The 12,798-nt window shown below is 44.9% G+C and overlaps 1 protein-coding gene across 4 annotated transcripts in view; it reads left to right on the top strand.

Annotated features, from left to right (window-relative positions):
- The window catches only part of DOCK5 (dedicator of cytokinesis 5), a 205,822-nt gene that overhangs the window by 134,006 nt on the left and 59,018 nt on the right, over positions 1-12,798 (top strand). For all 4 annotated transcript variants that reach the window (XM_078069500.1, XM_078069498.1, XM_078069501.1 and 1 more), the window contains 6 exons: positions 79-179; positions 1,926-2,060; positions 7,398-7,509; positions 8,228-8,298; positions 8,901-9,007; positions 10,787-10,923. In XM_078069500.1, the coding sequence (XP_077925626.1) occupies positions 79-179; positions 1,926-2,060; positions 7,398-7,509; positions 8,228-8,298; positions 8,901-9,007; positions 10,787-10,923 (663 nt within the window). The remainder of the gene's footprint in view (positions 1-78; positions 180-1,925; positions 2,061-7,397; positions 7,510-8,227; positions 8,299-8,900; positions 9,008-10,786; positions 10,924-12,798) is intronic.

Raw genomic sequence — 12,798 nt, 5'->3', positions numbered from 1 at the left:
TGCTAACATCCGGCTTGTTGACAGAACGAATGCCTGGGGTCGTGCAGTGCTGCTATCTGTATTTTTCACCTTTGGCAGGTATTTATTATCTCACTGATAGGAGACATCAAGTTCCAGCATTTTAATCCTGTCCTTGAAACCTACATCTACAAGCACTTCAGTGCCACTCTGGCATATGTGTAAGTATGATTCAAGGGGACTACCTGCTGTTGGGTTGTTGGGTTTGTACTCTTAGGGTTGGGTTGTTAAGAAATGCAAGGGACATAAGCTGAGTAAGTGTGCCCCTAAGTGCAGAAGCCTGTTGTAAGCTTCCAGTGGAAAGAGTGAACCAGCTAAGTATTCCACCCCTGGGAAAGGCATTAAAGGCAATCCCTGCCTTCTGGAAAGCTCCCGAAGAGATAAGGCTGTATGTCTTTAAGAATCCAGAACACAGAGAGATGAGGAGTTGAAGGCATTGGGAACACAGTCAAGGATGGAAGATCATACTCGGGATCTTAGGAGAGTTGGGTGTCAGGAAGACTGAGTCTGGTAGAACTGAGGGTCATGTCCTCAGCCCTACACCACAAGTGCTTTGTAGACTTTATTACTTACAGGATATGAGATGATGTAATTTTTCTTTCTTTTATATAAGGGAGAATGGTCTCTGCCTTTTCCATAGTGCAGTCTCCTTTCTGTCTTTGGTTTATGAGCCTCTGACTAGGAAAGCAACTAACTTCAGCCCACCTCACCGTGGCATACTGTGTAGCCTGTCGCCCCCACCCCCTGCATTCCAGCTACTGTGCAGAGCAATGTGATAAAGAGTGACAGGAATGTAGTTGAGATTGGCAGAGGTCTTTCTGACAACGGCTTAGGCCAGGTCATGCTAACTGATTTGCTGATCTCTCAGGTTGGCTGCCGACCTGATTTTTCAGGTCAGATTATAGATTCCCTTATGTCCTTTCTGAGCCAAACAAGAAAGTTCATGGTTTTATGTGCATGGGAGATCCAGCAGTGTTCTAAAATGTAAGTGACAGAAAAGAGGTGTCATGTAGCATAATCACCAATGAACACGATGGACGTGAAGCCCGCTGGATTGGGGGAAGCAGCAGATAGGCTTGTGACAGGTTTCTTTGCATCCAGTAGCCTCACTTCGCAAGCAGGCGGTAGCTGCAAGTAAGGAACTCCTATTGCTGGATCTTCATTCCACAGAGCCGAATGCAACACTCCAGGAAGTAGTAATCGGGGTTTCTTTACAAGACTTTATCATTTCGACATGTGTGCTGTGGATATTTCTTAATACTGTGGAAACTCAGAGATTTACGGAAAGAAAGGTCAAGTTATGAGTGCTCCCAGAAGTGTAAGTTAGCAAACGATTAAGAAAATGCCTAGACTCTGGAAAGACACAGAGAGCAATCTGACATCCCAGCCCAGTGTTATCTGTTGGGATGCTCAGAAACCATGGTTGTTTTTCATCAGATTGAGCCAAAGTCTGATTGAGCTTCTCTTCCCATCCTCACCATTCTGTGGATCCCAAAGAGTTTAGGCAGACTGGAGGGAATTAGACTTCTTTTAAGGTGACTACATTAAGCAGACAGTCCCTTCCTTACAGGAACGTCTGAGGGTGTGTGTATAACAGACTAGAGATTTAAATGCCTTCATGGTTTGAATCCCTTCAACTTTCATTTTTGATCCTTTTTAAAAATCCTGCTAAAGTAAAGAAACCACCCCTTATTTCTAAGCATTAGGGAAGCTCCAAACCTAGACTGCAGTGAGGAAACCCAACTGCAAAGGAGTTAATTTTCCTGCTCAAGGCATATTCTAGAAGGGGTAATTATAGGTGTGATTTCTGCTTCCCCGGTATGCCAAGTTCCCTTCTTACAGAACATACCCCAAACCTCAGAGTAGCACTTTGCCCCACTGACATTTTTCTTTCTCACCCTTTTAAGGAAACTCTCCAAGGTACTGAACTTTTATGTGGCTAATGCAGATGACTCCAGCAAGACAGAATTGCTTTTCGCTGCTTTGAAAGCCCTAAAGTACTTGTTTCGATTCATCATCCAATCTAGAGTACTCTACTTGAGGTAATGGTAGCTGTAATAAAATGTTTATGCTGTCTCTTTTCTCTCCGCGGACTTTTCCTTAATCCTCATGCTCTATGTTCAGCGCTCTGATCATGGTCGGGTCATGGAATTGCCAAATTTCAAAACTCCAAGGCTGAAGATGGGGCTAGACTCTGAATCCCCTAGAGAAGGCCCATGCAAAGTCCTTTTGAGTCAGAGAATTTTACGGCAGTAACGGCAGCAGAACTTAGGGATGCAGGTGGCTACAGTGTGCAGCTTGATGAAAGCCCTGGTTGGTGATGACAGCTCTAGGAAGCAAGGTTCCTGTGGCAAGACTGCGTTTAGCACAGCAAGGGACCTCATGATGTTGGGTGTACGAATCTAGGATCGTGAGCGCTTGGTGGTGGTAGATGGAGAATGGTGGCAGTTGTCGGAGAGATGTTTCCTCGGGTGTGTGTTTCTTTGCTGACATCATGCTTAGCTACCTGATGAAACTAAGTCAGCTATGATAATTCCCAGCTTGAATTTCTAGAATAACAGCTCCATCAAAAACAACAGAGACAGGGCACCTGGATGGCACAGTCGGTTAAGCGTCTGACTCTTGGTTTCGGCTCAGGCTGTGATCTCAGGATCATGAGATCAGCCCACATTGGGCTCTGTGCTGAGTGAGGAGCCTGCTTGGGATTCCCACTCTCCCTCTCCTTCTGCCTCGAGCACCGCCCCCCCCCCCCTCCGGGTCTTTCTCTCTAAAATAAATAAATAAGTCCTAAAAAAAAAAAAAAAGGCAGAGATGAAGAATGAGGAAGTAACTTGTCTGGGAATGCCCACAACCCCGCTGCCATCTCTACGTTTCAGTAATAGCTGGATTTCCAAACTGTTCAAATGTATTGCTAAGGCAGGTTTGGAAACTGGACAGATAGCATGCTAAAAAATGTTATTAGGAGTAAAACTATAGTAAGAGGGTTTCAAGTCTAGATTTGAGCATTTGTATTGTTTTTTAAGTTGGTACGTTTAAAAAAATCATAAAATTAAAGGCAAACAATTAACATTAAAAAGGTTTGCAACGTACAGTATAGATCAAGGCCTTTAATTAGATTTACTAATGAAAGGCTCTTACCAATCAAAGAATCATAAACATCCTTAAATAATAGAAAACAAAAACAGATAATTTATAAGAGAAAAATCCAAATGATAAATTCCTTAAAAAATACTCAAGGGCGCCTGGGTGGCTCGGTCAGTTGGGTGTCAAACTCTTGATTTTGGCTCAGGTCATGATCTTGGGGTCCTGGCATTGAGCCCTGCATGGGGCTCCATGCTTAGTGGGGAGCCTGGTTGGGATTCTCTTTCTCCCTCTCCGTCTGCCCTTGCCCCCACTCTCTTTGAATGAATGAATGAATTAATTAATTAATATTTTTTAAAAATCCATATGATCAATATGTCATACACACATACTATCTTTTTCTATGCATTTGATAAAGATTAAAAATATTTATCCTTTGATGAAATTGGACAAAAATTGGTCCTGCATTTTAATGTTGATAGGAATGTAAATTTTTTAAGGGCAGAAATTTGACACCATGAATAAAAAGCAAAAAAAAACCCCAAACCCACAAAAAGCAAAAGAAAATACCACCTTTGTCTGGTAATACCCCATCTGCTGTAATATAACCCAGCAGGTGTGAACAAAGATGAATGAGAAAGGGTATGTTAATGAGCAAAGATAACCATGATAGGTTCTTAAATAATAAAACTAAAGGGTAAGACATAAGTGCTGTATGATCCCATTTCAAAAATATAGGTTTGGGAACTAAAATTTTAGTAGGAATAAAACTGTAGGTAAGAGGGTTTTAAGTAGGTTTTTACTCTTTCAGCATTTTAAAGTTCCCACAGTGATTTTGTACATTTTTACAGTTTTTTTTTTTTTTTCTAAAGATTTTATTTTTTTTTATTTATTTGACAGAGAGAGACACAGCGAGAGAGGGAACACCAGCAGGGGGAGTGGGAGAGGGAGAAGCAGGCTTCCCGCTGAGCAGGAAGCCCGATGCGGGGCTCGATCCCAGGACCCTGGGACCATGACCTGAGCCGAAGGCAGACGCTTAACCGACTGAGCCACCCAGGCGCCCCCATTTTTACAGTTTTTAAAAACATTTAATGACTTAGAAGTTCAGCTGGGTGAATGAATTCCTCCTTGCCTAGCAGAAGCGAGTAGTGTTTACCCAGTGCGGGGTTTATACAGAATCCCTGTAGTCCATCTCTCTTCAGACAGGCTTCTTTTATAGCTAGCTCCTCGTTCTGCAGTTATGTTAAATTTCCACAAATTCATTTAGGGCCTGGAGTGTCCCACTGAGGGAACATTTCCCTTAACCTAACCATTTGTATAGCAAACCCTGATGTCCAGGAATAAAAATCCTCATAAAACCATAGAAAGGAAATCTTAATTTATGAAATTGAAAAATATTTTCCATTGATGACTCACCAGTGTGTCAGCCTTCGCAATGTTGCAGTGCATCTGAGCCATCGTTTTCAACATCACTTAGGGGAAGGACAATGGAAAAGCCAAGATTCGGATGGTTAAGTAGCCCATGAAATTAACTAAGGGAGTTGCTGTGTTGAACTTGGTCCCTGAGCACCTGTTTATGGTTATCCCCACCCCTCCAATTGTTTCTCATTAAACAAGAGCTTGATTGGAGAAAGCAAGCCTGGAAATCTACATTCTCTGATTGCTTAGATCAGATAGACATCAATTTACTGGCCCTGTCCAGGAGCTACAAATGAAATGTCACCCCCCCCCCCCCCCCCCCGCCCAGAACCCCACACCCCCTCCATTGCCCCTTTGCCCTCCTCAGAGCTTAAATTCCTTTCTGAGCTCATTTCCTGGCTGGAGTTGACCTCCATTCAGGAGACACCTAGGGAGAATTAAAATTGTAAATTGCCCGTGGTAGGGCATTGAGAACTCCGCCTCAGTCTTGTATTAGTGTCCCCCACCCCCGCCCTTTTTCTTAAAGATTGATTGATTTTCGAGAGAGAGCATGCACGAGTGGGGGTGGGGGGCAGAGGGAGAGGGAGAGGGAGAGAAGCAGTCACCCCACTGAGTGTGGAGTCCAATGCGGGGCTCCAGCCCAGGACCCTGAGATCACGACCTGAGCCAACATCAGAAGTTGGACACTTCACCAACTAAGCCCCCAGGCGCCCCTAGTCCACTCTTTTTAAATGGCTGGCACCGAGGATGCCGTATTGGTCTGGGTCCTGGGGGTCTAGTAGCAGACGAAACGAGGCTCCAGCTCTGATGGTGCTTGTGGGTTGGGTTGAAGCCAGGGAGGCGAACAGTGAAGAAAGAAACCTTAAGATTATTTTGGATAGGTCAGGGCTGGCCGGGGAGGCCTTGGGAGGATAATGACCAGGGAGGGAGAAGGCGTCTCCAGGAGTTGGCATTTGAGTTGAGACCAAACAGGAGGAGGCCACCTGTGCAGGTCTCAGGGAGGAGGAGTGCCGGCGTGCACGAGGCTCTGTAGGGCCTGTGTGAGAAATCAGGAGAAGCCAGTGCTGCCGGAGCGTGGGCAGTGAGAGCGGGGGAGTGGGGAGTGGCAGGCGAATACAAACGAGGTAGGACTTGGCAGGCCATATAAGGAGTTTGGATTTTACCCAGTGGACTGGGAAGCCGTTTAAGCGTTTCAGTTAGAGAAGCGGTAACATCTGGCTTACATTTCCAATGATCATCTCATCTCTTAAGTGGAAAGTGGATCATCAGAGGTGAAGAGCAAACCCTGGGTGAGCACACAATGGGTTGTTGCAGTTCAAGTGTGAGATACAGTGGCTCTGTCTCCAATAGATGCAGAATGCAAGGTGGCCTTACTGTTATAGTCCATGGGAGGGTGAGAGGAAGGGAAGAATCCTGATAACTTCCAGGTTTTGGGTGCTAATTTGCCGAGACTTGGAATACTAAAGAGGAGCAGGAGAATCGGGGCTTCTGCTCTGCGTATGTTAATTTTGAGGTACTTTGTGGACTAAGTTGCCAGTAAAGTCGTTTTTTCGTTCTGCTAAATGGATGAGTTGAGAATGACCAATAACCCTCTGACTGAATACTTTTCTCAGGGGAGTTGGCATTCCACGAGTCCCTTATAAGGTGTAGGTGAATGCAGGCGAACTTAAATATGTGTGCACGTGTGTGTGTGTGTGTGTGTGTGTACAAAATCCTGATTTCAAATGATCCCTACTCTTGACCAGTTGGTGGTAATATTGCCACCCAGTGTAAATGCACTTGGACTACAATTTGGGACTTTCATGTTTCTGAGAAATGGGCCAAAGACCTCTGATTTCGACTTATGAGAAAGAACCAACTTTTCAGCAGATGGACAAATCCTGAAGATAAGCAGAGTGCCTTAATCAAAACCAGCACGAATCAGTGAAGGGGAGGTGTTCCTGTGTGCCGCAAGGCCCGATTGTAGAACAGGTCAGCACCCAGCTGGCCATTTCAGTGTAGAGATTGGCTTTCCTGGACTTGCAGACTGGGTTGGGTTCAGAAGGTTGCTGGTTTGAGGAGCTTCTGTACCCGTTGTCTGAAACCTCAGCTCAAATGATCAGGGCTTGAGGAGATGAAATGGAAAGAGTAGAAGAGGAGAATGAGGGTGGAGGGCAGGAGTGATGCTAGAGGGTAGGCTGTGGCAAGAGTGTGGGTCGGGAAAGCAAGCTGGGGGAGTCCCTGGCATATCGGGCGTTCTGCTAATGAGCTGAGGAAGGTGGGCATGCGCACAGGGCTCATCTGCTCCTTCAGGCAGAGCAGCTTCCTGCTGTTCCCCCCTCTGCTGGAAATGCCCATACACCGCTAGGACGGACAGCTTCATAGAGCTTCAAAGGAGTCCTTCCCGACTGGCTGACCATAGCGGACCAAGTGGAGAGCTCTGTGGTAGGACTTGACGTACAAATTCCTACCTATTCTTGTCCAGGTGGTAATATCTTGTCAGCCTACTGGGCGTCTCCCCGAAACCATCTTGGAGCACCCTCTGATCTTCCCTTTGCACAGTCTCAAGTGGTGACCAGGGAGGCATGGGCCTGCAGCATTGCTTAGGAAACAGATCTTTTCAAAAATTTCTTTTTAAAGATGGGAACCCTGGGGCACCTGAGTGGCTCAGTCATTAAGCGTCTGCCTTTGGCTCGGGTCGTGATCCCAGGGTCCTGGGATCGAGCCCCGCATCAGGCTCCCTGCTCAGCGGGGAGCCTGCTTCTCCCTCTCCCACTCCCCCTGCTTGTGTTCCCTCTCTCGCTGTGTCTCTCTCTGTCAAATAAATAAATAAAATCTTAAAAAAAAAATCAGTCGTTAAAGATGGAAAACCTGACTGCTTTTCTCTTTCTCCTATTAAGATTTTATGGCCAAAGCGAAGATGGAGATGAATTTAATAATTCAATCCGCCAGTTATTTCTTGCTTTCAATATGCTAATGGACAGGCCCCTGGAGGAAGCTGTCAAGATCAAGGTCAGCATGGTATCAGCCTGGGTGCCTCTTTTTTGAGGTTCTGTGACAACATAGAACTGGACACGGTAGGAGAGAAGAAAAGTGAATCATCCGCGGAAAGCCTGTGAATTTTAGTATGACTTACAAAAAGTAAAAGGAGAAACCTGTGTTTTAACTTTTATGTCCATTTGTATTCTCAAATGGCAGTTTGCCACAGACAAACTATCCTTTTAGACATCCCACCAAAGGCTTCTGTGGCCCGTGTGAATTCAGCCAATTAATCGCAATGTTACAGGCAACAGATTTTTATTCTGAGTTCTCCCATTCTTCCCAGAAGCCCAAAGTGACCATGATGTTCATCATTGGTAATTTTTTCATGTAAAATACGCCATCGCTGAGGATTCAGATCTGAACGTCATTATTTATTCTTTGTTCTTTATGGCCACCTTGTGAGGGAGATGTCAAGATCTTAACTACCTCTTTAGATAGAAAAACGAATTCCAAACCAACAGTACCTGTTGATAATGAAGAAAAAGAAAAGGCCGTGCCATCTGACCTCTTAGGAAAAAGCTTTTAGGCAATCACCGTTAGCAACATTTAGCTCTCCTCTCTACTGCGAGAGCATCTATGTGCAGTTCCCTATGTAGATGCAAGCCTTTTCTTCCTGGGATTAAGTAATACATTCTGCATTTGTCCTGCTTGGCAACTGAATTTGCCTTTTGGTATTTTTTTTTTACAGGGGGCAGCTCTGAAGTACCTTCCTAGCATCATTAACGACGTCAAACTTGTGTTTGATCCTGTGGAGCTCAGGTAAATAGCAGAGCACGTTCGCTGACTTTAACAAAGAAGCAGCTCCCCTGCTTGGCTGGGGCCTGGGCTGCTGCACATTCTGTTATTCCTCTAACATGTATTAACTGAACCCCTTCTGGTGCTCAGTTTTTGTGGAAAATGTAAAAGAAGACACAAAGCCTGCCCCTGAGAGAGGTTTGCACTTTTCTCTGGGGAATCAAGACACGCAGACGTGAAATTAACTCCAGAAGAAAGTACATAATAATACGCTTCCAGCCCTATCCCTAAGCACCCAGCAATGCAAAGTCAGATGGTGAGCGACACCGGGGCGGAGTTAGCCAGGAAGGGGTTGTGCAGAAGAGGAGTGTTCAGGCAGGTCCACAGAGCCCAGGTGGACGTGACCGTGCTTGGGCGGTTTAAACAGAGGTGGCTCTGAGGCTGAGCACGGTAGCGCGCGTGCAACACAGTCTCGGCTTTACCTCCGAGGGGCAGACTCGCAGGGCGCTGGGAGAGATTTCCAGGGAAAACTCTCCACGCCTGGATCTCAGAGTCGAGGAGAGCCGTGGAATGATACCTTCAGTGTGACAGAAGGAAAACACTAACCTCTGGGATCTCTCTTGCAGCGTGCTCTTCTGCAAGTTCATTCAAAGCATCCCTGACAACCAGTTAGTTCGCCAGAAACTGAACTGCATGACCAAGATAGTGGAGAGCAATCTTTTCTGGCAGTCCGGTATGTCCCCACCTAAAAGTACCACGCCCCGAAATTCCAGTCTCTCTGCTAATTGACGTTTGCCAGTAGTTGGTTGGGACTTAAGGACCTCCTGAGAAACCAGTTTTAAGGCACAGAGTCAGTTTAGTATTCCCAAGAGGATCTAAGAGAATAAAATCATGCATTTTTTTAATGAGAACAGTCCAGTCTTTCATTAATTAAGAGAACTTTGTCCTCAAAATGGGACACCCCAGAAAGTAGCAGGCAAGCAGGAAAGATGGTTCTTTTCAACAAATGTGTCTTCTTCGACCTGTACTTGTTGCATAACCTGAAAAGCCAGGGGGCAGCTGTGTAGGGGTGTGCTGGCCCCCCACCCTGTCCTGGCTCAGGAGGGCGGATTGTGTGTATCTCTTCTTAATTTCCATGCTTGGTCATGTCACGTGAGGAGCTGAAAATGGGCCACAGTGGTCGTATTTAACCACAGAAATTGGCAAACGCTGAAAGTCACAGGTTTTGGTGGGGGAGGGCTTCGTGGGGGAGCCAGAGGGCATGGAGGAGAGAAAAATCGTACATGGATGAAATGCTCTTCATTTTGTAACTAGAGACAAGCATATAGCCACTGAGTCTAAATCACTGTGCTCTTGTCCCAAAGCTGATATGGGGAAGAGGTCCAATATCTGATCTTTCTCCAATAAACCCAAGGCTTGCTAGAGAGGGGCTGCTCTGGGAATTTCTTTTGGAGCTACCACTAGGTCAGGGGCTCCCAGAGGGTGACCCCATGTTGCATGTATTGCCTGGAGGGTCCGAGGACCAATAAGACTCCTCAGAAATAGGGAAAGGTGAGTGGGTTGTTGGTGGCAGGCCTTCTGGCCTTGCCCCTGGCTGGTTATGTAACTTGGGACGCACGAGGAACCTTTTGTAAGTCTTAGCCTCCATTTCCATGGAGGGAAGGATTTGAACTAGATCACATCAGTAGCTTCTTTTGGCTCTGATATTTTCTGACCCTGTGAATTTTTGCTTAGAAATTCCATCTGTTACAAGGGCACAGTTGGGGGTGTGCATAAAGCTAGTGAATGCTCTTAAGTAGAAAACATAATATTACTAGACATCTTAGTATGCTATGATATCTCTGCCTCTAAGCATGCGGAAAGGATACATGAGATGATAAAATGGGGTGTTTGAGCACCAGAACAAGCATTCACTATGTGTTCCAATTAGAGGAAGTATTCTCACTGTTAACAGTCGTTTCCGTTAGCGTCCAGAACATCTGGCCTCGTTGTAATAATGTCTTCTAATAGCGAGGATCCCAGAAGGAAGACATCATAGAAAGATAACCCCTTATGTTGTGAAGCCCATTTGCCTGCAAAAACATGATCAGAATGTCCTTGAAACACATTGAAATGTCCTAGGAAAGCTCACTTAGTATTTATACAAATTTTAGAGTAAATTCTCTCCATCGGGTGGAAACTTTCCAATATTTTTTAAAAAGTGTGACTTGCTTAATTTATTCCTTTCGTAGGACTTAGCCTTCAGCTGTCAAGTTGGCATTTTTTCTTAAAAAGCTAAAGACATCGTTGAATACTCTAAACCTTTTTGTTTATGTGCCTGTGATCGGTGTACTTTTCTTAGCTTTTAAAATCAAGTCACAGGCCTGAAGTCCCATGCCTAGGATGCTGTGCTCCTGCTGGGTGGAGCTCAGAGGTCAGCTGTGGTATCGGGCAGAGGGAGAGTTGCAGGCAGAAGTGGGGCACCTCGGGGAGGCTGCTGCAGCTGCTGAGCGGGGTGCGCCTTCTTCCCCAGAGTGCAGAGAGGTGCTGCTGCCGCTGCTGATAGACCAGCTCAGCGGCCAGTTGGATGACAAGTGCAGCAAGCCCGACCATGAGGCCAGCTCGCAGCTCCTGAGCAACATCCTGGAAGTGCTGGACAGGAAGGATGTGGTGAGTTGAATCATCACCCGATGCAGACCACAGCACACACGGGTCCCTCTGCCTCGGGCAAGCATGACTTCAGGGCCTTCCTCGTCTCGGGTTGGCCCAGGCCATTTAGAATCTGGGTACTGGGGCAGGCTGGGCTGGTTTTGAGGTGATCGGAGGGGCTTCTTCTTGCCAGAGCCTGAGCTGCAAATCTAGGTCCAGGAGGGGTCTGCTTACTGGGGTGCCTGCTGTGGGCTGGTTTTCCCCGCTTGTCCACCACTGAGATCCCTGAGGGGACTTTGAAGAATCAGAGCCCTGGTCAGATTTTTTATGCAGAAACCTCGGCCCTCTTTTACCTCTGGTACTGATAGGACTGTTGTAGATGTGCCCGGGCTTCTGAGATGCTCTCATTTCTATACTCTTTCTGACACCAATCGTTCCTTTTGGAGCCTAGTGGAAATGATGTGTCTCTTATCTCGCATCTTCTCTCTGACCTGGGCACCCATCCTCCCTGAAACCCTGGGCCTGCATCTGCCTGGATTTACCTCGCTCTAGAGATAGCACAGCCCATAGCCTAGGCAGGGCCGCCTCTCAGGAGGCTGGACAAGTTGGCAGAATGTGTCCAGTTGAGCACAAACCGTACTTACCACCCCCCACCAGGGCTACCTGGCACCAGTGTTCCCACAGAGCAGAGAAAACACTCTTGGCTTTGCCTACGCCCGTTCCCTTACCAATATCTTTAGATTCAGTTCTGCTAAAGGAGCTGAAAACACTCTGTCAGTTTCCCATAGCTAAATTCTTAGCTCTCCTTTCCCGGGCCACCCGTTTGGTCTCATCTGCTCATCTTCACACGGGCACGTCTGCATTTCTGCTAATTCACGCCTCAGCCATGGAGGTGCCAGAGAACACCATTGGCTTTTCTACCCAAGCCCCTGCAGCCCACCTTACAATTTGTATTATTTATTGGATATTTATTAATTATAGGTCATGTTCCCCTTCTTTTTTTTTTTCCTTAAATGTGTTTCTAGAAACCACATAAAATATAATAAATTTCCCTGAGAATTTTATGATTGGGGATTTGATTCCTAACCAAGGATTTTACAACAAATAAATAAATGTGACCAATCAGCTCATAATGATAAGAATATTTTTAAGAAGTAACTCTTATGACTCAGTAATCCAAATACTAAAATGAAGCTTCAAGCTATGGTTGGCAACAGTGTGCCAGGGACTTTGGTTTAGGCAGGGCTCCAGTGTGTTCTAGAAGTGTTTATGTATATGATCCGAAGCTAATCTGAAACATGGGAATCACGCTGTTTGTTTTCTAATGCCAATATTCGCATGTATAGCTCTGTATCCTTAGACAAATCTGCAGGTGCCTCAGTTTCCCATTCCATAACATGTAGGGATTGTTCTAGATGGCCTCTTAGATCTCTTCCACATCTGATACTGTTTTGTTTTGTTTTTTTAAAGATTTTATTTATTTATTAGAGAGAGCACGAGCCCAGTGGGGAGGGGCAGAGGGAGAGGGAAAAGTAGTCACTTAACCGACTGAGCCACCCAGGCACCCCATGTTTTGTTTTTAATATATCTTTTTTTAATATAAATTTGTTATAGTAAATTTATATTTACATTTAAATATGTATTATTATATATTATAAAAATAATATGTATTATATACTATATGTTATGTTGTAACACAATTATAAAAATAATTATATTTATATAAATTTAATATAAAATTGTATTACTTATAAATATATAATTATACATTATTAAATATATATTTACATATAAATAATATATAATATAAATATATAAACAAATTACATATAAAATATATAAATGTATATAAATATATAATTATACAATTATGTTTATGTTTAATATAAATTTAAC

The sequence above is a fragment of the Halichoerus grypus genome, chromosome 3 (genome assembly GCF_964656455.1).
Source record: "Halichoerus grypus chromosome 3, mHalGry1.hap1.1, whole genome shotgun sequence".
Lineage (NCBI taxonomy): Eukaryota > Metazoa > Chordata > Mammalia > Carnivora > Phocidae > Halichoerus > Halichoerus grypus.
The sequence above is the reverse complement of the archived record's forward strand: the minus strand, read 5'-3'. Positions and strand labels throughout refer to the sequence as shown.